Raw genomic sequence first — 27796 nt, forward strand, 5'->3', positions numbered from 1 at the left:
GTTGCTTATGAGTTTAATAATCCTTCAAGTCATCCCTAGCCTGATCGGCTACATCATTATCGTGCTAATTTTAACTGTGCTACCTGGTCCTTCTTCTCGGAGCACAATTTTTGACGATGAGCTAACCTTTCGTCGATCTTCCTTGTCTTATCGTTTCACCTCAAACAACAAGCTTGATTCCGAGTTGGTGTCATATCTGTGGTTTCAATATCTTATGCTGCATCAGTCCTTTTACTTGATGTAGTCGTTGTGAAGAATATACCCCCTGAATTATGTGTTTAAACACATTTTCCTTTCCATTGTTCTGTTTAGTCTGATAATCACATTTTCCTTTCCATTATTTTTTAACGTTCTTGAGGTTTATATGATCTAAGCAGTAATAAGTCACTGCTTTTGTAAGCACCTTGGTGTACAACTCTGTCAGTAAGAACCTGCTACTATTGTTGATGACATTCCGGTAACCACCGATGGACGAGAACTTTTCCTATTGGTCCGCCTCATTCAACGAGCAGGAAGATGGTTCTCTTCATCCCTCGCCCTTGGTACCGATGTTGTGCCGACATAACTGACAGGCTATCCTCTGACATGCCTTACTTACATGGTTATGCAAGATGTCAGCGCCCTTTCCACTTTTATCCCACATGGTGGGTCCATAATCCACAGTTCCACAGGATCGAAACCTGACTCTTCTATACATCCCTATTTTCCAAAAGTTATTGCTTGCGCTTGGCTTCATTTGTAATTCACGAGCCACCTTGTGAGTGATCTATTTTGGTATCAGACGCAATACGTATTCTCATTGCTCTGGACCTCTTTCACACTTTGTTTCAAACATCGAACGATTGTCTATCCGTTTGAAGCTTCTTATTGTACCTTATTACTTCGCTCTCAACGTGTTTTCTTTGTTCAACTCGAGAGATACTCATGTTTTCATTCGTGGGATAACCCCCGATGGTTACCCCTTATAACATTCTATCATTGTCAAGCCGCCCCTTTTCCTATTCGTAAGTATGATGGAATTCCCGAAGACAGGATGACGACTTCATAATGATGCTCATATGCAGAAAATTGAAGACATCAACGTTATGGTTCAACCTCTTCAATGAGAGCAGCAAGGAAAGAAGAGCTGTTAGAATTTCGTAACCAATCCTTTTCCCCTTACTGCACCTCTTAAATCTCGGGATGAGATTTCTTGTAGTGGAGGAGATTTGTAACATCCCTAGTGTCATGCTATAGTAACCCTCTGTGATTAAACTAATCATTTTTCCAAACAGTGCTTAATCACCTTTGTTCAATATCCCATTTGAAATTCCAGTCAATTCAAATTCAAGTGAAGTTTGAAGTTGCTCAAAAGTTGCTGGAAAAATGTTCATCATTTGTCAAAAATTCCATAACAATTATTTGTTAAGGAACACAACATCACTTTTGTGCAAAGATGAGCATTAGCAATTATAACAGCACCAATTCAGCATTTTTTTAAATGCTATCCTATTTATGAAAAATATCAAATGAATTCTTCTGGTCTCCGAAATATTTGTGACACTGTCTAAGATCACCAGGGAATAAAAGGGGCACATCCCATATTTTTCCTAAATCCTTTGGATGCTCCAATAAATCATTTCCCTTCTTTGTTTTAAATTAAAAGAAAAAAACAGAATAAGGAAAGGGCACAGGCTTACCTGGCCTCTGGGCTGCAGCTATTCCCAGCCCAGTCCACCTAGCCGCATCGTCGTCCTCATCGTGCACTGTCGCGCGCGCTCGCCGACAGTTGCCTCGCTGTCGCGCATCCCGCGGTCCCCGATGTCGTTAAGACCTGCCCCGAGTCCCTATCGCCCTTCCGCAAATCCTAGCTACCCATTCGCCCCCGCGCGCTGCTCCCTCTCTCGTTCCCCACCTCACCCAAAACGCTCTCCGTCATTGCCGCTTGATTCCATGGCCACCGTGCCTCCCGCGCCTCGATCTGGTGCTCACCATCTTCCTCGTCATCGTCTGCGTCGCCTACGCCATCGAGATCGAGCCGAGCGCCTCTACTCCAATAGGAACGAGCTCGTCTTCAACCTTCGGATCTACCCCGGGTTATCCTGCCTGTATGCGAGATGCTTCTCCATCAGGTAATCCTGATTGACCTGCCGAACTCTTAACAGTCAATCTTTTAAACAAGACCCTGAACTCATTAAGGTTAAAACGCCGGTTTGTCATGAGAGGGCACGGTTTACGAAAAGCAAGGAGAAGCTCAGGCTAATAAAGCCGCCTTCCTTGAAACTTGGATAAATCGGCCTGTGATGCACGATGCTACTCTGACCCCGCATACTCCTGATAAGTCTATCTTTAAATAAGAACTGAACTTATCTGGGTTAAAATGTCGATTGGGTAATGTGAGTGTCGGCTCACGGAAAGCGCGTACCTTCCAATGGCTAATGCTAGTTTCATTGAAGAAGATATTTTGGCTTGGCGGCCTATGAAAGCCTTGCATTTTCTGTTGTTTGTTGCTTTGAACGTCTTTTTGAGATTTTTTCTTGTGACATAGTAATACATGGTTTTTTTGACCAAAGAACAGTAGGGCAACAACCCTACTGTATGTCATTTTTCATTAAAACAAAGAAACAAATAAGATGGTCTTACAATGGTTGTTGGGGAGACAACCAGAAAAGGGAGAAATACAATAAAAGATGAAAAGAGAAGAAAAGGTAATCTAAATTATTGAAATTAAATGTTGTCAATCCAAGATGACATGCCATCTTTCAGAGATGGTTTAGCTCTCATCATGGTAATCTTGAAAGATCTGATGAAATCATACTTGCATTCATTAATTGAGCAAGGTATCCCCTCAAATATCATCCCATTTCTTTGATTCCAAATGCTCCAACAGCCCACTATCATAATTTCCATAAAATGTTTGATTTTGTATCTGTGATTGGCATCCATGATCATACTATGAATATCCAAATCTGAATTCCATTCAAATCCAATATCCCACCAGAAACCTTGACTAAATGGGCAAGTGAAGAGGAGGTGCATTCTGTCTTCCATGTCTTCTGCATTACATAACACACATGTAGTGGAATCAAGGTGCATGCTCTTTCTAGTTAAAAGGTCACATGTGTTTATCCCGTCATTAAGCATAAGCTAGCAGAAAAAATTATGTTTAGGAAGGCAACATGATTTCCATATCCACTTAAAAGTATCAGCAACATCTTCACCCTTCATAAGAAATTGATAAATCATCCTGGTCATGCTTTTGTTGTTGCTCCAATTGAAATTCCAAATGTCATGCTCTTGGTTGTGCCTGATGGCATTTAATTCATCAGAAAGTTGATGAAATTGCTGATGTGCTTGAATGGATAGGGGTAGTTGAAATAAACTATACAAATTATCCATATCCTTGGCATCCTTGATAGATATATTTTCATTATAAGTAAATGAGTGTAGCTCAGGATACTTTAGCTTCCTAATATCACCATTCCATTTATCCTCCCATAGCATATTGGTATCCCCAGTTTTAATATCACAAGTTGTCATATCTCTGAAGTAATCATACATTTTCATGCAATCTCTCCACCAGAAAGAGCCTTTGTTTCTGTTAGCATGATGAGCTTCATTATTCTGATAATGGGCCTCCCAAATTAGTTTAACCCAAGGTACATCCATCTTGTTATAAAATCTGTAAAGATGCTTAATAAGTAGGGCTTTGTTTTGTTCTCTCAAATTCAAAACACCAAGACCCCCTTGATTTTTTGGTTTGCATATAATCTGCCAGCTTGCCAAACATTTGCCACCTTTATTAATATCATTTCCATACCATAAGACATTTCTGCTTGATTTATCAACATGATCTAGGATGGTGATATGCACTTTGAGAGAGCACATGGCAAATATTGGCATTGAAGCAACAACTGAATTGATGTAAGTAAGTCTACCAGAATAATTCATGAATCTAGCAACCCCAGCTAATCTTTTGTCAATTCTAGATATGACAGGAATGAGATCCTGTACTGATGGTTTTGTGGTGCCCATGGGTAGACCTAGATAAGTGAAGGGGAGGCTCTCCACTTTGCATCCAAATACTATGGCAAGTCTGGTGACCTCTTGATGATTCACATTGATGGGAATCATTGAGGATTTGCTGAAATTAACAAAGAGACCAGTGGACAGACTGAACAGATTCAGAAGGTAATTGAGGTGGTTTAGCTGGTCTTCATTGGCAGGCATAATCAACAAAGTATCATCAGCATACTGAATGATTGGATAATCTTGACCATATACATGATTTATAGGAAGAGCTAATTATCCATTTGACCAGGCAGCATTAATAACCGTTTGAAGAAGATCTGTAGTAATAACATATAATAAAGGGGAATGAGGATCCCCTTGTCTGACCCCTCTCTTGCAGATGATTTTTTTCCCAGCCACTCCATTAAGTAGGACAGAAGTAGATGCAGTTTGGAGAATATTTTCTACCCACTTGATCCATCTAGGTCCAAAACCTTTGTCTCTGAGCATAGCAGTAATGGTTTTGTATTCCACCTTATCAAATGCCTTTTCAAAATCTAATTTTAGAATGATGATGGGTTCTTTTGACTGATGGCATAAATGGAGATATTCAAAAGCATAACCCGAACAATCTTGAATATTTCTACCTTTGATAAACCCATACTGATTCTGATGTATAACTGAGGTAATAATTTTCTGAGCTCTATTAGCCATAAGCTTTGTAATAATTTTTAAAGGAAGACTGACCAGGGAAATAGGTCTATAATCATTCATATTGACAGGGTTTGAAATCTTTGGAATAAGAGTAATGAAGGCAGTGTTGATACTCTGAATGTCACTGTTCCCTTCAAAAAATCCCAAATCATAGTGTAAATATCTTGTTTAATTATATCCCAGCATATTTTAGGAATGCACCATTGAAGCCATCTGGTCCTGGTGCTCTATCAGATGGAATATCCTTAATCACTTGATCAATCTCCTCCATAGTGAAAGGGGCTTCAACTTCAGAGAGGTCAGATGGTTGAATAAGTTCCTCCATGTTAAATAACATATGTGGATCAATTGACTTGCCCAGTCTGTCTTTGAAAGATTTCCATATGATAGCAGCCTTATGATCATGGTTTTGGACAGGATTTCCATCTTCATCATTGATAGAAGTAATGAAGTTTTTTCTGTAACTCTGGGTAGCCATGGCATGGAAAAAATCGGTATTCTCATCATCCAGTTTCACACACCTCATTTTAAATCTTGTTTTCCAATATACTCTTTTCACTTCCATTAATTTGGAAATGTGCCTCCTCAATATAGTCCTGAAATTGGCTTCCATAGTGCTGAGAATTCTTTGATCTTCAATGCCATCCAACATAGATAAAACATAATTACAAGAAGAAATGTTAGTGTTATATATGACATTCTGAGTCATATATGACATTAACCCGTGTTCATTAACCCTGCCTGGTCTTCGACTATAAGTCGCCAATATGAGATGAGATAGAATCCGGTGTTTATTAGCCCGACATGGCTTTTGACTATAAGTCGCCAGTTTGAGATATGATCCGGTGTTTATTAACCCGGCCCGACTTTCTTTATAAACCGGCAATTTCTGATAATTACCAGTGCTCAAAAATTTGGGTTATCACCCCTACTGCACTGCCTTGGTAAACCAATAGTGTGATCAAATATCACATGTATGATATATTTTAAATTATATGGTTATCATTCAGTCCAGTTTTGGTTATATAACTATGATTACCATGGCTTGAGCAATCAAAATCATGCTATTGCATGCCTACGGGTCAACACCCTCGACAGATTATATTATTCAAATCTTGAATAGCCAATATGGCTGGATTTTTTATGGTTATCAATAACCAATATTATGATTGAGGTTTTCAAAGTCGCTTCAGCGCAATGGATATTATTTTATCAATGGATATAATTTATTCTACAATTTAAGGAGTAGTCCCAAGTCGCTGCAGGCTTACGACCCGGCACTTGGGGGCTACATTATTCAAGTTGAGATTACATCAAATACGCAAGTCTCATGTCACTGCAAGCATGCACCATGACACTTGGGGGCTAATGCAAAGTCATTTTTACTGGCCTTATTGAAGACCCGACTCATTACATCATAATGAGCCAGCCCTTGGGGGCTACCAATTGCTCTTGTCAACAATTCAAGGTACACAAGTCTTATTCCATTATATTCAAGGGTCCACTGCTCAGTTGGTAAAACACAAAGCTCTTAACCTTGTGGACGTGGATTCAAGCCCCATGATAGGGGTTACATCATATGATGTTCTTTTCAAAGAAGTATATATAAAGTCCCAGCTCAATATTATCTTACTGAGCCGGCCCTTGGGGGCTACACATTGTTGTTCAAGTCTACATGATCATATTTATAAAGTCCCTGCTCATTATTGCATAATGACCCGGCCCTTGGGGGCTACACTGGTTGAAGTTTTTATGAGTATAAGGCAATTACAAGTCCCAGGTTGCTGCAAGCATGACAACCCGACACTTGGGGGCTGCATATATGGAGTATTCAGTCTTTACTAGTGACTAAGATGAACAACATGGATTTCTTCAAAGTGCCAATATTCATATTGAAGCAAGTCTTAAGTCATCACTTTGTTCTTCTCAAGACTTGGGGGCTACAGGTAATATGGATATAAGGGAGAAATATCTTCCAATTTTGAGTTTTGAGCAAACCAGATTGACCCGGTGTCTGCAACAATTATGACCCGGCGTCACCAACAATCATGACTCGGTGTCACCAATAACTATGACCCGGCATCGGCAACAATTATGACCCGATGCTATCAATATTTACAAACCGGATATTTTGGCAATGATAAACCGGCAAGTTCTACAAGCCGGCTGAAAATCAGATGAGTATTTCAAGACCAATATTTTTGTTAACCATTGGGAGTTGAATCAAATATTCTTCACAATATATTTCTATGAGAAGCCAACGTCAGCAAATTGATTATGAAGCTGGCCTATTGACCCAAATTTTCTAGAAGGAGGAAATGACAAGGACTTAAGGATGATCAGGTGCCGACTTACAAATTTTTAACCCGAAGCACAACCTGTCAAATTTGTTCTTGTGTTTATTTTGCAAGATCAGTTTAACATGGATAAATCCAAATTAAACTGGGGGCTAATGTCGGGGATATACCCCGTGGTGTAACCTGGCTGGATGTATGACCCGGATGGATCTTGGCGACTCACTGGTGACCCGCCCGGAGCTTGGCGAATAACGGGTAACCCGCCCGATCTTGGTGGCTCATTAGTAACCTGGCAGGTGTTTCAGATGGATGACAAGGCCTAGAAGACCGGCTCATGTTATGGTGGGCCGGCTTAAGAGGAAAGGCATAAGGAATATTCTCCTACAAAGGAAGTAAGACTAGGACTCCACTTGTAATAGAGTAATCCTAATCCTACTAGGACTAGTCATGCAACCCGCCCCCTCAACATATATAAGGAGGGGCAGGGCACCCCAAGAGGGAGAGGTTCCACAAATTTCACAAGTTAGGTTTAGACAGACAAGTCAATAGCTCTCGAAATAGAGCACCCCTATAATCGTGATCATCATCATCAATATCAATGAAGCAGGATGTAGGCTTTTACCTCCACCATGAGGGGCCGAACCTGGGTAAAACCTCGCGTCTCTCGATTCCGATCAACCCCTCTCAAGCTACCACATAGATGCGTTGGCCTCACAACTAAGTCCTCACACTAGGACATCTGCCGTGACAATTCCACGATAGCCGGCGTTCGTCGCCGATTCCGACTACCTCGCGCCCTCCCCGAGCTCACTACCACTCCCTACGGCTCCGCTGTGAGCTCCTGCCTGTCCTCCCCCTCTCTGTTAGCTCGCCCACGTTTCGTAGCCACCGATGCCACCGACGACCGAACACTCCGCCGCTCGCGCTCGTAGCCGGCATAGCCACGGTGACCTTTGGGTCCCGTGAGTGCCACTGTCATGCTCATCGCGTCACGTAGAGGCCGTCTGGAAATTTATTTGCTCGCTAGCGTGCCCGCATCACCAATCGTCATTGCTCCCGAGCGCCGCCGTCCGCCGATGAGCTCACCGTCGTCGCTACGGTGCTCCTCCGGCCACACCACCGCCGCAGATCGCCTCTCCGTCGCATGCTCTTTCCAACGCACCCACGCGGGACCCTCCCCATGCTCTGTGCGCGATTTCCAGTGATGTCTGCTGCGTGAAATGGTCGCCGGTGTTGCTCCGGCATCGGTGGGGCCTGCCTCTGGGTCGCTGCCCGTGGGCCCCCTGGACCCAGTTGACCACGTTGACCGTGGTCAACTTTGCTGACTGGGCACTCAGTGCCACTGACACGCACCCCCCGCATAATTAAACTAATTAAAACATTTTCCTAAATAAAAATAATTAGCTAAACTAATGAGTCACTGACACGTGGGGTCCAGTCACTAATTACTCTGTTTAAATTAAAATGAATTGCTGTTAGCCCACTGCCAATGACAGGTGGGCCCCACTGGTCAGGTTTGACCTGGTTAGTGCGGCTACTGACTGTTGACGTCACTATGATGTCATCATGATGCAATATTCCTTTTCTGTTAATTTAAATAGTTTCTGAAAATGTTTAAATCTTTTAAAATTCATAGAAAATAAACTGTAGCTCAGATTGAAAAACTTTATATATGAAAGTTGCTAAGAAAAATCCAAAGAATCCGAATGCACGGTCCGTTCATCTGTCACATTCCCCTAGAATGCTGAACATGGAACAATCCCCCTCCGGTCATCTGTCTGACACAGGTCCGGAACCGGGAAAACATTCCCGGTTGAATTCCCCCTTCACCTATATCATGTAGCCATACGTTAGGTCACACTCGGCTCATCATATTGCCATGTTATGCTTTGTGATGCTTTGTTTGCTTTATATTTATTGTTTCTCCCCCATCTTCTCTCCGGTAGACCCCGAGGCCGATGATGCCCCGGTGATCGACCTCGTCGACGGCCCTTCTTTTGCAGCAAAGCTTCCAGGCAAGAAAACTCCCCATGAGCATTCCGATATCGCCCATTTCTTTCCCTCTCATGCTTGCATTAGAACTGCTACTGCTTTTTGTATGATCCTATTCATATGCATAGCCTGTTTTTGTTACCTGCTTTCATACCTTACCTGCTTATTCTAAACTGCTTAGTATAGGTTGGTTAGAGATCCATCAGTGACCCCCACCTTGTCTCAGTTGCCCCTGCTTTATGTTCGATGACTCGATCAACGTGATCGACGTCAGGGCCCCGACACCGCACATCAACCCCCTTAGTTGTACGACTCTGCAGAGTTACTATCGAGTGCCGAGGGTGATACCTCATCAGCACTTCTGATGTTAACCTTGTAGCGTAGCTATTCGATCGTGGTCATCAAGGATGATTCCTCCTTGACCACTCCCAATAATGACTCTGTCGTGCAACCCCTCAAGTGTGGACCAACGAGGGTGATTCCTCCAAGTCCACCTTGATGGTTACATCGAGTGGGAATCCATCGAGGGTGATTCCTCAGGTTTCCCCCTTGTTGTTTCAGACACACGATTACTTTGACTTACCACAGAGCCATGATGACATCGGGTTGGCCCCGAGGGGTACCCGCGAGTGATGTGAAGTCGGGTTGATCTGGAGGATACCCGCAAGTTTTTCACGCGGCGCGGCCGGGCATCCTTAGCCCTTGCCGCAAGTCCGTGAGACGGGGCGACATGACCACATATCGTGGATCATTGATCGTTACCGCACTATCAAGACACTTACGGTTTGGATATTTGATCCGAGTAGGCCTCTGGCCTTTTTCGCACTAACCATCACGTGGGAATAAGTATGGGCACTCTGCGTCGTATGTATCAGCCGAAAACTCAACGGATGTCAGCGATAGAGCGGCGCGCACCGGGTTGGACTGGAACATCTTGCCTTGTATAAGGGAGGCTATGTCTGCTCACCGGCCGCGTACGCAACGTGCAGGATTGCAAAGGGCGATGGCCCATGACCCCTTCGCATTTAGGATGTAGACCGGCATGCTGGCCTCTCTGTTGAGCCTAGGTAGGACTGTGGTGTGTTGATCTGCTAAGGCCGGTCATGACCTGATGGTGTGTCCGGCCGGAGTTGATCGAGCGTGTTGGGTAAGTTGGTGCACCCCTGCAGGGAAGAAAACATCTACCGATAGCCTGTCCTACGGTAACGGACGCTCGTAGTTGTATCCTGATCGATACAAGTAGAACTGGATACTGAATGCTGAGGCATGTAATGAATATGATGGCTTCGGGATTGCTTCCTCGCAGGGAGTCGGGGAAGTGATCTGTGGGCGCTAATGTTACAACATGTTTGCTAAATATATATTGCTATTCTATACTCTTCTGAATGCTACAGATGCTTGGAGCTGCTTGAAGATGCTAGTCTTCGATAGGCTAGGCTTTCTCCTTCTCTTCTGGCATTCTGCAGTTTAGTCCACAGATACAACCCTTTCCTTCGATATAGATGCATACTTAGTTTAGATCTGATGTAAGTCTTGTGAGTAATTTGGATGAGTACTCACGGTTGCTTTGCTACCTCTTTTCCCCCATACCCGATTGTTGCGACCAGATGACGGATCCCAGGAGTCAGACGACACCACTGATGAGTACTACTACCCGAGGGTGCCTACTATTACGTGACGGCCGCTGACGACCTGGAGTAGTTAGGAGGCTTCCAGGCAGGAGGCCTTGCCTTTTCGATCGTTGTTGCTTTTGTGATAGCCTTCTTAAGGCAGACTTGTTTAACTTATGTCTGTACTCAGATATTGTTGCTTCCGCTGACTCTTGTGTATTCGAGTTTATGTATTCGAGCCCTCGAGGCCCCTGGCTTGTAATATAAAGCTTGTATTATTTTAATTTGTGTCTAGAGTTGTGTTGTGATATTTTTCCGTGAGTCCTTGATCTTGATCGTACACATTTGCGTGTATGATTAGTGTACGATTAAATTGGGGGCATAGTGACTGCTACCACGGGACCTTGAAACTGGACCTAAGCAGTGTGTTCCAGGGTGGTGGCGACATAGAGGATGAGCGCGGTGGCCCTAAAGCCGGGTGCAGTCTGTGAATGAAGATATGTCAAATGACACTACATCTCTTGAAGCTATCCGATAAATGGAGAACGTAGGCTGTAGCCAAAACTGAAGTTAGTGACCTCAATTGCTGTCACATGAAGAAACTTAGAGCAGGAAAATGTATATGTAAGAATCAACTCGGGGTGGCAAACACTACCAGCAGGAAACATTTTAAGGGCTGGTTCGTTGCAGCAAGGTATGCAACATTATAATGCTAAGCTACTCACTTGGACAATGAGATCATGAATTCAACTCTTATGAAAATTGAAGGACTGGCAGATTCTTGTACAATCTCGACGCAGATACATTTAACAGGAGAGATGAAACAACTCTGAATCTGAAGAGCAATGGAAGTAGAAATCAGCAACTAGCTGTGGCCTGTAGCTTGTTCACCACCATCAGACAATCTGAAGCCAGAATCATCACTCGTCGATAGCCTTCCGACACAGCAAAATGCAGACCTTTGGTCAAAGCCGCTATTGCTTCAGCCAGTTCTTGGATGATGACCCCTTGAAGAGTCTGGACAAACTGAGCCAGGACATCACACTCCCACACCCATCATTTGATCATCAATGAAGTAGTAACCATCTTGGCACTAGTGATGATGGCTCACACCTAGAGGTAGACACCGGGGAAACAAGACGCTGTTGGATCATATCAATATAAGCCTCCTGATCTTATGCACAACCCTTTGCGGTACAGGACCGCCTTTGCTGTTCCGAGCCTCGTTGGGTGCGTCCCGTGGGAATTGATATGTAACAGCAGTAGCAGTGGATGTTTCTTCCTTTTGACTAGAGTTATTTTGACAGTAATTATATGCTTTGGATTATGCCGTAATGAATGATTTCTACTTATGCTGCTCCGTCTCTTACTGATGAGTGACTGGCCAACAAAATCTCATTGTATTACACACACACGCTCACAAGAACATCTACAGCTACGTACAGGCGTACAGCAAGAAGAAGAAATTGTGGGAAACAAGAGTACTTAAGCTTAACCGAGTTACCACCACAGCCTATGATCATCGTCCCCGGCGAGGAGGGCTCGGAGGAGGGGTGCCCCGGAAGGACTCCCAGAAGACGGGCCAGTTGCGGCGGGCCTCGTTCCAGCCGAGCAGGGAGCCCTCTCTGGCGGGGTCCCAGCTGGCTGACACGATGCCGTAGCTCACGCCGGCCAGCGCCGCCCCGAAGAAGACGAAGGACAGCCCGTAGGGGATGAAGCTCGGCACGTCCACCTTCGCCACCTTCTTCAGGTAGTAGAACGCCGGGAAGAAGGCCAGCCCCAGCGCCAGCGGGATCCCCACCGACGCCCCCACCCGCCGCATCATCCGGTTCGTCACCACCTCCGGGATCGCCACGTCCCTCTCGTCCTCCTCCTCATCATCGTCCTCCTCGTCGTCTTCGTCTTCTTGGTCCGCCGGGAGCTGCTGCTGATCCTGCTTCTTGTCGCCGCGCCGCTTGCTCTTCTTCCCGGGCCGGCCGATGGTGATGACTTTGGGCTCAGCGGCGTCGCCCCTGGAGTTCTTGTTCCTGCGGGCGTGCAGAGGGCGCGCGCGGCTGTGGGGAGTGGCTGCCCCGTGGAGGCGGAAGATAGAAGTGGGGCTGCAGGGGAAGGCAGCGGCGGCATGCGCGCGCGGCGCAGAGAGCGGCAGCTCCATGGCGAGAGCTAGCCCCGTTCCGGGTCACTGGCAAGAGGACATCTTATCTCTAACACGCACGCGGGGACGGAGACGGACGGCCTAGAGCAGCCAGAAGCCGAAGTCCAGATTTTCAAAATGGAAAAATAGAGAAATATACCTTTACTTTATGTTCAGAGAAGGATTTTTTTAAGAAAATATACATTTTTAATAATTTTGTATTTTTTGTGGGGTATAATCTTGTATTTACTATAACCTATTTATCGAATCTAGTTTCAGTACCAAAAGAACCAAACCATCTAAGCTTGATCACCACATCTCGAAAATGCATAGATTATATCAAAGGTTCAACCCCTTCCCTCCTCCTCCACATCCCGGGTGAAAGCTCAAAATCCCTTGGATTGGACGGCGAGAGTGCTCCAACGGCATCATTTTTTTCTTGAAGAAGCTGCCCTAGGACTTTGGTTGGGTGGGCGAACCTTCGGTGTGGGTGGTCGATTGCCGGCGTATCTTTAGTGCTAATCATGTTCAGCGGCTTGAGGTCTCTGTCTTGGTCTTGGCTAGAGGCGACGTCGACGTCGGTGGTTTGTTTCGCAGGGTGAGGTGACCGTGCTTGTGGTCCGCTTTCTGGCACCGTGTTGGCCTTGTTCATACTTGCTCGAGGGTCAGCATTACTACCACCGACCGCGGCGTCCTTCAATCCCAAAGGTGAGAGGGTGGGGAGGCCTCTTCGGAGGTAGAGAGGTACGGGGGTGCCTAAATGGTTGGCCTCAAGGGAGTTGACGGAGTGAGGTCTTCCTTTGGCGGCGGGCGGCTCACCTGACTTAGTTTCTTCGATGGCTTGACCTCGGATTCGCCAAGGGCTCCAATGCTCAAGTGTTCTTGGTGCATTCAAATCATGTTAGCTGTTATTTAGCATCTTGTATCTTTTGATGTTTCTTTTCTTTTCCTTTTTGATCGATTCATCAGCTTTATATATAAAGCGGGGTGGCAACCTTTTGCAGTACAAAAAATAAACAACATTTGAAGCGATTGATGGGTACAACAATATCACGCACGTCCCAACAATTTCAATATAAAGGGGACCAATAAAAGATGTAAAACATTGAGGGGGGCAAACATAAAAATTTAGAGCATTTTGAGCTAACAAATATGGGGTTGTTTGACAAGAAGTTCACCATGGGGCAGCCATGGCCCCAGCACCCCCATCCCTCCAGCTGTATTACTGCGTCCTAGTGCAGTCAACGAAAACATAGAAGAGAAACCTTAGAAACTAGGGGCAGGGAAATCAAATTGTTTGAAAAATTATAGTACACATTAGGCAATTTGAAAACATGTATTAACGCTAGGTAAGTTCTTGAATTCTACATAGTGAAAAAAATATATTCATTGAAATCAAATGAGATGATGATTTTCCATGGGCACTCACAAAGTGTTTTCTAGGTTTTTTAGATCAAAAAGGTTAATTGGTGGACGCATCAAAATCTGTAAGAGGTCCAAACGAATTCAAACTTGTGTGATGGTATCCTAAAGTCGCGATCATCCCATTGTCTACCGCGCGCTCGAGAAAGTCTAAATCCTTGTTGGCTCGCATTATGCACGCCCTTGTAACGTGTAGGCTGAGGGAAACAACCACAACACCCAACCTCCTTTGATGTTCACAAAAGAGAAACTAACTTCCTAGTGGAGGGAACTGACACACAACATAGTACTAGTGTACAAAAGTGATTTTTGCTGGTTCTTTTTCATGCGGGTTTCACATAATTTGGTGTACCCTGTAAACACTTCATCAATATTGAGGACAATGCTGATGATGGGTCAGTAAGGGCCTTTATAGGAAATGTAGTTGGAAAGGTAGGGTTGTCGGTCACAAAGAGGGTGTCGGGGCATCTCGATGTACAAACCTACCATATCATTGTAGTGCTTTAGCGTGACTTTTGCATGATGCCTCGAGGTTGAGTTGGATGCCAGCGATTCTCGCCAAATCCAATGGGTGTGGTATACCCAGCTGTTGTAACAATCATGTAGTTACGAAGTTGCATATGCTACAGGTATGAACATGCCAACCATTTCAGTTAAAGAACTACACCGCCCATGTTGTAATTACCAACCCAGTGATTAAGTAGTTTTCAGGTTGCACGTGCTAAAGTTATCAACATAGTAATTATATAGTTACCATGCCACACTTGTTATAGTTACCAACACAATGAATATGTAGTTACCAGGCTGATCAGGCTAAAATTACCAACATAGTGATTTTGTAGTTATCAAAACGCTCATGCTATAGTTATCAGGTTATTCATGCTAAAGTTATGAGGCTACTCATGCTAAAGTCATCAGGCTTCTCATGTTATAATTACCACACCATATTGCGATATCAAGTTACTCATGCTGAAGTTACCACGCTTCTCTTATTAAAATTACTAGCCTGCTCATATTGAAGTTACCAAGCTGCCCATGCTATAATTATCAGCCTTCTCAGGCAATAATTACCATAATTACCAGGCTGCTCTTGCTATAATTATCAACATTGCAATTATGTTGTTATCAGACTGCTCGTGCTATAGTTGCCAACATGATGTGAATATATTTACCAGTTGCGCGTGCTACATTTATCGAGTGTGTTAGATCACATTCACCATTGTAGTAATCATGTAGTTACATGGTAGTTGCGGCGAGGTATAATTTTAGAATCAACTATCCACAAGTAGTCCGATAACCTACATAGTGTTCATGGGTAACAGAACATTAACATCTATGGGTAACTCTTGTAATACCATGGTGATAACTTTCAACCTACAAAACATTCAAACCTTGCAAAAATTCCAACTTTTAGTGCCCAGTAATTTCAATGTAATCAACATGGTAACATATGTACATATCTAATAACTTACGTACCCCAAACATGGTAACTTTTGACCCCCAAAAAATTCATTGAAATATATCAATATGGGATCTAATTTTGAATGTCCTGTACTTTTTTGCTAGGCTTGCAACAATGTTAGTATTATTTTTTTCTAGGCCTGTCGCAATCTTAGTACTTTGTTGCTAAATTTCATTCATAGTTTTCTATGGCATGGTGTTTATTAAGAGTTTCAGAGACAGAGAAACACATACATTGCTTGATCCATACATAACGCTGAGATGTTCAAGTTTACCAATACTAGATATTCAAGTACTAGATAAACAAGTTCATACATAATTGTCAATGACAACATAGATTCATACAAAATGATCAAGGTAAAGGAATCTCATCCAATGAACCCTTGTAGCTGGTTGTGGATGCATGTTAGCCTACCTCCTCGCCCAATGGATTATATAGTCGAATGAATGACTGTCTCCAGTAGGCAGCACCTGCTCATACTCTTGCTCGGTGCAGAACTCCAGTATCCTGTTGGACAACCGACGCTTGTAATCCAGTGAGTTGCTGGCCGTGACTCCCTCTACCTATGCATCGGTGCCCTAGGCACCCTCACCTCCATGGTCTCCTCTTTTTCCTCTATCAGGTCACCAAGATCTGGATCCATCCTGCTAGGGTTTGTAGCAGTCAGCTGGTGACTGAGGAAACCGGGTAGTGGATGGGACTGTTGGGAGGGGTGGGGTTTTATTAGCAAGGCTTGGGTGGTTGGGGTAACCTTTGTGTCGGGGGGATGGACCCCGGGCAGGAAACGGAATCCGGATCCTTTTCAAAAACATCAGGGCCAGCAACGGCCCTCAATCCGGCTCGCCCTGGCCGGATTCCCAGCGCAACCCGGCCAGCCGGCTGGTCCCAAGAAGCCAACCTCCAGCGACAAGTAATCATGGCTATAGTGCTCCCTCCTTTGCGTCGGCCCCGCCGGGCGCGGCAGTCGTGCCGACCAAGCTACCGCCTAGGGCGGGCGGCGTCCCGGAGGCGCAACCCTGTAGCAAGGCGGTGTTGCCGTCCCATGACATCCGGCACGACGTGCCTGTTAAAACGTAGGATTGTGGGAATATAGCACACCTCCCATATTGGGTGTGGCTCTTTATATTTATAGAAGTAAACATGGTGTACAATTACAATACAGGGTTGTACAAAAACTCTGTGTAAATATACATTCTAACACCCTCCCTCAATCTTAACTATGGCCTCAAGTACAAAGTAAGTTAAGATTGCGTCTACAACCTTCAAACTGAGGCTGTGGAAGTGGCTTCATGAAGATGTCAGCAAGTTGATCTTTGGAAGGGATAAACTTGATATGAAGAAGTTTCTGTGCAACACGTTCCCTCATAAAATGATAGTCAACTTCGATGTGTTTGGTGCGAGCATGAAAAACTGGATTAGATGACAGATATGTCGCATCAATATTGTCACACCAAAGGACCGGTGGGTGATCTTGAGAGACTCCCAACTCTCTCAACAGAGATTGTATCCAAATGAGCTCAGCCGTGGAATTGGCAACCGTCTTGTACTCTGCTTCAGTGCTGCTCCGAGATACCATGGCCTGCTTGCGCGCACTCCAGGCGATCAAGTTGCGACCAAAGAAGACAACATAGCCCCCCATTGATCACCGGTCATCCAAGCTCCCAGCCCAATCTGAAGGAAATATGACCTAGAGGCAACAATAAATTTGTTATTTATATTTCCTTATATCATGATAAATGTTTATTATTCATGCTAGAATTGTATTAACCGGAAACTTAGTACATGTGTGAATACATAGACAAACAGAGTGTCCCTAGTATGCCTCTACTAGACTAGCTCGTTAATAAAAGATGGTTAAGTTTCCTGACCATAGACATGTGTTGTCATTTGATGAACGTGATCACATCATTAGGAGAATGATGTGATGGACAAGACCCATCCGTTAGCTTAGCATGGGTCGTTTAGTTTTATTGCTATTGCTTTCTTCATGACTTATACATGTTCCTCTGACTATGAGATTATGCAACTCCCAAATACCAAAGGAACACCTTGTGTGCTATCAAACATCACAACGTAACTGGGTGATTATAAAGATGCTCTACAGGTGTCTCCGATGGTGTTTGTTGAGTTGGCATAGATCAAGATTAGGATTTGTCACTCCGTGTATCGGAGAGGTATCTCTGGGCCCTCTCGGTAATGCACATCACTATGAGCCTTGCAAGCAATGTGACTAATGAGTTAGTTACAGGATGATGCATTACGAAATGAGTAAAGAGACTTGCCGGTAATGAGATTGAACTAGGTATGATGATACCGATGATCGAGTCTTGGGCAAGTAACATACCGATGACAAAGAGAATGACATATGTTGTTATGCGGTTTGACCGATAAAGATCTTCATAGAATATGTAGGATCCAATATGAGCATCCAGGTTCTGCTATTGGTTATTGACTGGAGATGTGTCTCGGTCATGTCCCATAGGGTCCGCACGCTTAACGTTCGATGACGATTTGTATTATGAATTATGTGATTTGATGACCGAAGTTTTTTTGGAGTCCCGGATGAGATCACGGACATGACGAGGAGTCTCAAAATGGTCGAGAGGTAAAGATCGATATATTGGAAGGCTATATTCGGACGTCGGAATGGTTCCGAGTGATTCGGGTATTTTTCGGAGTACCGGAGAGTTACGGGAATTCACCGTGGGAAGTTAATGGGCCTTATTGGGCTTTAGTGGAGAGAGGGAAGAAGGGCCACGAGGTGGCACGCGCCTCCCCCCTGCCCAAACTGAATTGGACGAGGGGTGGGGGCGCGGCCCCCTTTTCCTTCTCCCTCTCCCTCCTTTCCTTCTTTCCTACTCCGAAAAGGTAAGGGAACCCTACTAGGACTTGGGAGTCCTTGTAGGACTCCCTACACTTGGCGCGCCCCTAGGAGGGCCGGCCTCTCTCTCTCTCTCTCTCTCTCTCTCTCTCTGTCTCTCTCTCTCTCTCACTCCTTTATATATGTGGGCAGGGGGCACCCCAAAGGCACACCAAGTCTTCTCTTAGTCGTGTGCGGTGCCCCCCTCCACAGTTACACACCTCGGTCATATCGTTGTAGTGCTTACGCGAAGCCCTACGCCGGTAACTTCGTCATCACCGTCAACACACCGTCGTGCTGATGAAACTCTCCCTCATGCTCAACTGGATCAAGAGCTCGAGGGACATCATCGAGCTGAACACGTGCTGAACACGGAGGTGGCGTACGTTCGGTGCTTGGATCAGTTGAATCAGGAAGACGTTCGACTACATCAACCGTGTTACTAAAACGCTTCTGCTTTCGGTCTACGAGGGTACGTGGACACACTCTCCCCTCTCATTGTTATGCATCTCCTAGATCGATCTTGCGTGATCATGGGAATTTTTTTGAAATACTGCGTTCCCAAACACAATTTGCATCAAAGAATGCCGAGAGAGCACTCGAGGAGGTAGACCGAAGATGCAAACCATTGGAGATAGTATGAGAGAGATAACGCAGCATACGCTTCACAGCTGACCAGTGTGAAGTCCGAGGAGCAGGAAGATACTGGCAGACACGGTTTACCACATAGGAGATGTCCGACCGTGTGATAGTCAAGTACTGCAAGCCACCAACAATACTGTGGTACTCTGTAGCATCATCTGAAGGAAGCAAGGCACCATCTAAGGATGATAACTGACCAATCGCAGACATAGGGGGTGCTAGCATGCTTGCACTGCAACATACCAGCACATCACAACAAGTCCAAAGAATACTTACGCTGAGTTAGAGTCGGGCCAATAGGAGACCGTGAAACCTCCAGACCAAGGAAGTAATGGAGAGCACATAGATCCTTGACAGCAAAATGACCATCCAAAGAAGGCACCAGACGATCGGCAACAGTCACTGAGGAGCTGATAAGAATACTGTCATCAATATAAACTAGCAGGTACATAGTAACCTCAGGACGATGGAACATGAACAGAGACGTGTCAGCAGTGGACGTAGCAAATTCAAGACGTCAAAGAACTGAGCCAAGCCAGGCATGCCATGCACGAGGAGCTTGCTTAAGTCCATAAAGCGCCTTAACGAGACGACACAAATGATGTGGACGAGCAGGATCAACAAAACCTGGAGGTTGCCACATGTAAACCTCTTCCTCCAAGACCCCATAGAGAAAAGCATTCTGAACATCAAACTGACGCAGAGACCACCCTTTGGCAACAACCAAGGACAGAAGCAGACGAATGGTGGTAGGTTTGACAACTATACTGAAGGTATCCTCATAATCAAGACCATACCATTGTTTAAACCCTTTATCCACCAACCATGCCTTGTACCGCTCAATAGATCCATCAGCATGCTTCTTTACCTTAAACACTCACTTGGAGTCAATGATGTTGACACCAGACACAGGAGGAACCAAGTGCCAAGTATCATTCCTCTGTAGTGCCTGAAACTCCTATCCATGGCACTGCGCCAATGAGGAATCTGAAGAGACGCCTGAAAATGTCGAGGCTCGACATTGGGGACAACATCTATCTGTGCCATACACACCACAATCCATGCAACTGTGCCGTCAGTGCGCTCCTTTGACCGAACAATACCACTCTGACTACGCGTACAAGGACGCAGAACAACGGTAGGTGGTAGAGGTAGTGGTGGAGATGGAGATGGGGTCGACGAAGATGATGGTGACGACGCAGACTGCTCCCTAGACGTAGAACCAGTCACACGAGGTGACCTACCGGGCGAGGAAGGAGTGGACGCCCGCTCGGCCGACACGAGCGGGGACACCGGCTCAGGCAAGGAAGTCGGCTCGGGCGAGGACGCGGGTGAAAATGACATGTACCTAGGGTAGGGTCATAGGCAGACCAAGACGCCCTACCCAAGGACACTGCCCTAGAGTCAAAGACACTCAAAGTATAATAGAAGATACCGACTGAAAACACCTTGGAGTGCAATCCACTCGACCAGTTATCCACTCGGATATCCCAATTCCATTCAACCTAGATAGAGTCAATCGACCCACGAAGAATCACTCGGGGAACAGAAGATATAAAGCCACTCAGGAGGGCAACGGTCAGGCATTCACTCCGTAGTGTTAAATGCCATTTATAGCTCTTTATATCTAGCGTTACCAGTAACGCCTTGTCTTGATGTACATTGAACCTTGTATAACTGAGGGCTGGAGGGGTCCGACACACTATATATAAGCCACCCCCCTCCTCAGGTACAAGGGTTCGCACCCCTGTAACTCTCATGCATAATCCAGTCGACCAAGCCTCAGGGCACTGAGACGTAGGGCTATTACTTCCTCTGAGAAGGGCCTGAACTCGTACATCTTGTGTTCACAACCTTAGCGTAGCTAGGATCTTACCTCTTCCTACATCCATCCTTACTATAAGACTTACTCCCACGACAGTTGGCGCCCACCGTGAGGTAGGTGTCTTAGCGACTTCCGGTGAGGTTGCAGTTTTTCTGATCTCCATCAACATGGTTTTTGGCGGTGGTTTGGCTTTGGGCCGCGAGATCTGTCTCGGCGCACTCGTTTTCATCGCCAATGACTCCGCCTGGCTCCAAGAGGCCCCCCTCGACATCGAGGCCCTTCCCATCCGCGAGGCGGCGCACTTTCGTGCGAGTGCCCACGCGTCCTCTTGCGTAAGCCATCGACCCGGTATCGGTCGGCTCCCGCGTCATCCGCCCTTCTAGCTGTACGCCATCGCAAAAGATCTGGTCGATTGCGGCTTCAGCCTTGGGTGAAACATGTGGTAGCCCACCATCCGGCCACCCCTCAAGTCGCGGCAATTGAGCCCGGCGAATCTCTCTATTGACTATTCGACCTGTCGACTAGTTCCGCGGACACTCTTTCCGAGTGCGGAAGTAGCGACCCTGCGGCGGAAGTCTTCATGGTCGACACGCCCCGCAACCCTCCTGGATTCCATCGCTGGCGATGGAGGCGGCGGCCCGTCGCGTGGTCACGACAAATATCATCCTGAAGCCCTCACTTTGGAGCAGAGGGACGAGCTGCATCGTCACAACATGGAGGCGCTCCACACCCCCATCATTGGGGAGACCTTCGAGGCTCGGGCCTTGGAGGCCGCACGCCTAGCCACCTTGGCTAAGCGCGCATGATTGGAAAATCTCCAACATTCACTCGACGAGCGCGCTCATTGTCAGATCCCTGAATCCAGTTGACGACATCGACAATTGTTTCCGCCTAAACCTCAGGTATATCGTACACCGATCCAGAATCTTGCAGCAGCAACCTGTATAGCATAGTCGATTCAGCCATCTCGCTCGGAAGTTGGTAGAGGATTGTTGCAAATTCGAGCATTGCTTCGAGCGGCAGGGGAGCAAAATTCAGCTGTCTCCCAGTCGCGCAACAGAATCCACAATAGATCCAGGGTTGCAGATATAGTTCAGTCGGCACATAGCCCAAGATCGCCTCCGCGGCGTCACAATCATGGGCACCTCCAAGATCAGCACTTGGATCGAGGCCACATACAGTACGATCATCGGTACGCCCGTGACGACCATCGTCGAGTGCCTACGCCCCCTCTGAGGAAGGATCATACGCGCCCCAGCGGTATGATGGTAGGTGCCCGTATGGTGATGAGCGGAGAATTCCAGTCGACCCAAGGGAACCTGGGTTTGATGCGAGATCTCTTCTCGTACAAAATCTAGTCGACCGAGGTCAGGCACACGGAGAGGGACAAGATGTTCACCACCCGAGTGGAAGCCGAGTGCATATTTCTGGACCCGAGTGTTTCAGCAGAGCCATCCGAGTTGCAGAGATCCCGCCCAACTTCAGGTTGGCGACAGGCGTGAGCAAGTTCACCGGTGAATCGAAGCCCGATACTTGGCTAGAGGATTACCGAGTGGCAGTGCAGATTGGCGGCGGCAACGATGATGTAGCCATGAAGCACCTACCCCTGATGCTTGAGGGTTCGACTAGAGCTTGGTGAATCAATTGGCCCCTGGCAGTATTTTCAGTTGGGAGGAGTTGGCCTGAGTGTTTATCAAAATGTTCGAGGGCACTTGCAAGTGACCTGCTAGGCTGAATGAGTTACAACATTGCATCCACAAACTGAATGAGACTGTGAGAGATTACATTCAAAGATGGACTACTCTTCATCATACAGTGGAAAATGTGTCACAACACCAAGCAGTTTGCGCCTTCAAAGAGGGCGTTCGGTATAGAGAGCTCAACCTGAAATCCGGTCGGACATGACACATGACCCTGGCTCGAATGATGGAAATAGCCACTCGGTACGCTAACGGCGAAGAGGAAGACCAACTCCGCAGTGGCAAGAATAAACCAGTCGCCCAAGACACCGGAGGAGGAAATTCCAGTCAGAAGCAAAAGCGCAAAGCTAAAATTGCAGGTCCTGCTGAAGCCGCAGTTGTGAATCAAGGGAAAGCCTAAAGGGCCATGGATCCCCAAAAAGTGAAATATCAAGCTGGAAATGATGTTCTTGATTTGCCATGCCACATACACACCAAAAAAGATGAAGAGGTTAACTGGATTTATCCCAAACACACCACTGAACCATGTCGACTCCTGATTCAGAGCTTCCGAGAGGGTCAGCCCAGCGAAAAAGAGAAGGAATATGATAAGGAAGAGGACAAAGTGGAGATGAAGGTTACCCCAATGTCAATGCTACTTTGGTGATTTTTTGTCACATCGAAAGCAAGAGTGAACTGAAAGGAATCAATAGAGAAGTGAACATGGTTGCTCCGGCGACTACGATGTATTTGAAATGGTCAAAAACTCCTATTACATTCGACCAGTCAGATCACCCAGCGCACGTTGCTACCCCTGGGAGGCAAGTGCTGGTGGTCGACCCAGTCGTTGGGGGCACCCGACTGACCAAGGTTCTGATGGATGGTGCAGTGGTTTGAACATTCTGTATGCTGAGACCCTCTGAAGGATGGGCATCCCGATGTCCAAGCTCAGTGAAAGCAACATGCGATTCCATGGAGTCATCCCAGAAAAGAAAGACGATTCACTCGGTCAGATCACTCTTGATGTGGTTTTCAGTGATTCAAAGAATTACCGCAAGGAAAAGTTGTCATTTGAGGTGGTGGATTTTCATAGTGCCTATCATGCTATTCTGGGCAGGACTGCATATGCTTGTTTTATGGGTCGACCATGTTACGTGTACTTCAAGTTGAAAATTCCTGGCCCCAGGGGCATGATTACAGTCACAGGAAATAGGAAAAGGGCTGAAGAGTGCCTCCAGAAAGGCTCAAATATTGCCGATGAGAAAATGGCAGCAGCGGAAATGAAAGAGTATCAGAAAAATGCAGATCCGAGTGATTTGTTGCGAGCTAAGAAGCCTGCTTCAGAGTTCGCATTTCAGTCGTTTAGTGAGACGAAGCCTGTCCATATTCACCCGGCTGATCCCAATGCTGCTCCGACCCACATCTCAAAAACACTTGACAGCAAATAGGAAGAAGCGCTCATCCAGTTCCTCCATGAGAACTGGGACATCTTCGCATGGAAACCATCTGACATGCCAGGTGTACCCAGGGAACTGGTTGAGAACCGTTTGCGAGTCGACTCAAAAGCAAAACCCATCAAAGAGCATCTACGTCGGTCCGCCGTGGAGAAGAGGAAGGCAATTGGTGAGGAAGTGGCTCGGCTTCTGGCAGCTAAGTTCATTCGCGAGATATACCACTCCGAGTGGTCGCCAATGTTGTCATGGTCCCCAAGAAAGATGATTCACTTCGCATGTGTATCGATTTCAAGCACATCAATCGGGCCTGCCTGAAAGATCACTTCCCTCTCCTCCACATCGACCAGATTGTCGACTCAACTACGGGTGTGAGCGTTTGTCCTTTTGGATGCGTATTCCGGGTACCATCAGATCCGACTGTTTGGACCCGATGAAATAAAAACAACTTTCATCACCCCATTCGGGTGTTTCTGCTATGTTACCATGCCCTTTGGCCTCAAGAATGCTAGCTCCACGTTTATGCGTATGATTCAGAAGTGCCTGCTCACTCAAATCAATCGGAACTTGGAGGCATACATGGATGATATTGTGGTCAAGTCACGCAAAGGTTCTGACCTATTGACTGACCTCGCTGAAACCTTTCCAATTTAAGAAGGTATGATATCAAGCTCAATCCGTCAAAGTGCACATTTGGGGTCCCAGGTGGAAAGTTACTCAGTTTTCTCGTTTCCGAACGAGGGATCGACGCAAACCTAGAAAAGGTTGGAGCAATCCTCTGAATGAAACGCCCCGTGCGTGTGCATGATGTTCAGAAACTTACTGGTTGTTTGGCTGCGTTAAGTCGATTCATCTCACGACTCGGTGAAAAGGCACTGCCTCTTTACCGATTGATGAAGAAGTCTGACAAGTTCGAGTGGACCCCTGAAACAGAAGCATCGTTTGTAGAGCTCAAAGCCCTGCTTTCCACCCAGCCGGTGCTCGCTGCCCCAGTCAAGAAAGAGCCTCTACTATTGTATATCACGGCCACTGGACAAGTTGTCAGCACGGTGCTTATAGTCAAGCGGGAAGAAGAAGGCAAAGCCTACAAGGTTCAACGCCCAGTGTACTATATTTTCGAAGTCTTGACTCCATCCAAGCAGAGATATCCGCATTATCAGAAGCTTTTCTATGGAATTTACTTGACCATGGAGAAAGTTGGACACTATTTCTCAGACCACTCAGTCTCAGTCGTCAGTGATGCTCCATTATAAGAAATTCTAAACAATCGGGATGCAACTGGTCGAGTGGCCAAATGGGTGATTGAACTCCTTCCTTTGGATATCAAGTTTGAGGCAAAGAAGGCAATCAAGTCTCAAGAAATAGCAGATTTCCTCGCCGAGTGGATCGAACGGCAGCAACCGACTCAGATCCACTCGGAGCATTGGGCTATGTTCTTTGATGGGTCCAAGATGTTGAATGGTTCTGGTGCTGGTGTGGTCCTAGTATCCCCAAGGGGTGATAAGCTCAGCTTTGCCCTCCAGATTCACTTTGATTCTTTAAACAATGAAGCCGAGTATGAGGCACTTTTGTATGGGTTGCGTATGGCTATCTCACTCGGTGTCCGTCACCTGATGGTCTACGACGACTCAGACTTGGTGATCAATCAAGTGATGAAGGAATGGGATATCAGGAGCCTAGGTATGACTGGTTATTGCAACACAGTGAGGAAACTAGAGAAGAAGTTTGAGGGGTTAGAGCTCCACCACATACCCCGAATCAAGAATCAAGCTGCCGACGATCTAGCGAAGATAGGTTCCACTTGGAAACCTATTCCCAGCAATGTGTTCTTGGAGCATCTCCACACCCCGTCAGTTCAGGAAGATCCCTTTACAGAAGAGCCCCCGCAACCGATAAGTTCAACCAATCCGACTGAAATTGAAGTTCCCGCGGTAGTCGACTTGATCATGGAGATTTTGGTGATCACTCCCGACTGAACGGTGCCATATATTGCCTATCTGCTCAGGCAGGAGCTTCTAGAGGATGAAGATGAGGCCTGCCAGATCGTTCGTCGATCCAAAGCCTTCACAGTGATAAGTGGGCAGCTTTACAGAGAGAGTGTTACCGGAGTTGCTCAGCGTTGCATTTCTCCACAAGAAGGTCGAATGATCCTAAATGAAATTCACTCGGGGACCTGTGGTCACCATGCGTCCTCTCGGACCATAGTGGCCAAAGCATACCGAGCAGGGTTCTACTGGCCGCGTGCAAATGAGATGGCTAAAGATATAGTGGACAAGTGCGAAGGCTATTAGTTCTATTCGAACATGTCTCACAAGCCTGCATCTGCTTTGAAGACTATTCCACTCGTCTGGCCATTTGCAGTTTGGGGGTTGGACATGGTTGGACCTTTCAAGACCGGCAGAAGTGGTTTCACTCATTTGCTCATGGCAGTCGACAAATTCACCAAATGGATCAAAGCCAAGCCTATCAAGAATCTTGATTCAAGCACTACCATCAGTTTCATCAGAGAGCTAATATTCAGATATGGAGTCCCGCACAGCATTATCATAGATAATGACTCCAACTTTGATTCTGATGAGTTCAGAGCATTTTGTGCTTTCCAAGGCACTCGGGTCGATTACACACCTGTTGCGCACCCGCAGTCAAATGGGTAAGCAGAAAGGGTGAATGGTTTGATCCTTCAAGGGTTGAAACCCCGACTGATGCGTGATCTCAAGCATGCTGCTGGAGCTTGGGTGACTGAATTGCCATCTGTCCTATGGGGACTGAGAACAACTCCCAACCGGTCAACTGACCGAACTCCTTTCTTCATGGTATACGGTGTTGAAGTTGTACTTCCGAGTGACTTGCTGCATAACGCCCCCCGAGTGGAACTCTTCTCAGAAGCTGAAGCAGAACAGGCACACCATGATGTAGTTGATCTCCTAGAGGAAGAATGAGAGATGGATCTAATCTGGTCGACCATCTATCAACAAGACCTACGTCGATTCCATGCCCGAAATGTCAGAGGTCAAGCATTTCAAGAAGGAGATCTTGTGCTCCGAGTGCACCAGAAACGACCTCACAAGCTCGCTCCGGCTTGGGAAGGCCCCTTCATCATAACCAAGGTGCTCCACAATGGGGCGTATCACCTCTACAATGTAGCCAAGAAAGAAGATGAGCCACGCTCGTGGAATGCAGAGTTGCTCCGCTGTTTTTATACCGAAGCACTTGGATCGACGAGTCGTAATAAGAATCCTTCAGTTTGCTTTTCAAAGACAAGATTTTTGTAGTATCTTAATGATTGTTACCCTTTAAGCATATGTGTTCAAATCCCCTAGTGGGTGGCTTAGCCGCGAACCCGATTCGCCTAAGTTTCAAAAACACTCTGAATGAAGAGCAACCCTCTCACTCGGGAGCTTAGCTGCGAACTCGATTCGCCTAAGTTTCAAAAACTACTCCGAGTGAAGAGCAACCCTCTCACTCGGGGGCTTAGCTGTGAACCCGATTTGCCTAAGTTTCAGAAACTACTCCGAGTGGAGCCCACTCGGGGGCTTAGCTGCGACCCCGTACTCGCCTAAGTTACAAAACTACTCCGAGTGGAGAGCAATCCTCCCATTCAGGGGCTTAGCTGCGACCCCACACTCACCTAAGTTACAAAACTACTCCGAGTGGAGAGCAATCCTCCTACTCGGGGGCTTAGCTGCGACCCTGTACTCGCCTAAGTTACAAAACTACT

At 46.2% G+C, this 27796-nt stretch overlaps 1 protein-coding gene across 1 annotated transcript; it reads right to left on the minus strand.

Annotated features, from left to right (window-relative positions):
• Window positions 1-11935: 11935 nt before the first annotated feature.
• Window positions 11936-12842, minus strand: LOC119284648 (protein PAM68, chloroplastic-like). The gene has a single exon (XM_037563798.1). It carries the CDS (start codon window positions 12756-12758, stop codon window positions 12123-12125), a length of 636 nt encoding a protein of 211 aa, XP_037419695.1. The 5' UTR covers window positions 12759-12842; the 3' UTR covers window positions 11936-12122.
• Window positions 12843-27796: the final 14954 nt, after the last annotated feature.

This window comes from Triticum dicoccoides, chromosome 4A (genome assembly GCF_002162155.2).
Source record: "Triticum dicoccoides isolate Atlit2015 ecotype Zavitan chromosome 4A, WEW_v2.0, whole genome shotgun sequence".
NCBI classification, from domain to species: domain Eukaryota; kingdom Viridiplantae; phylum Streptophyta; class Magnoliopsida; order Poales; family Poaceae; genus Triticum; species Triticum dicoccoides.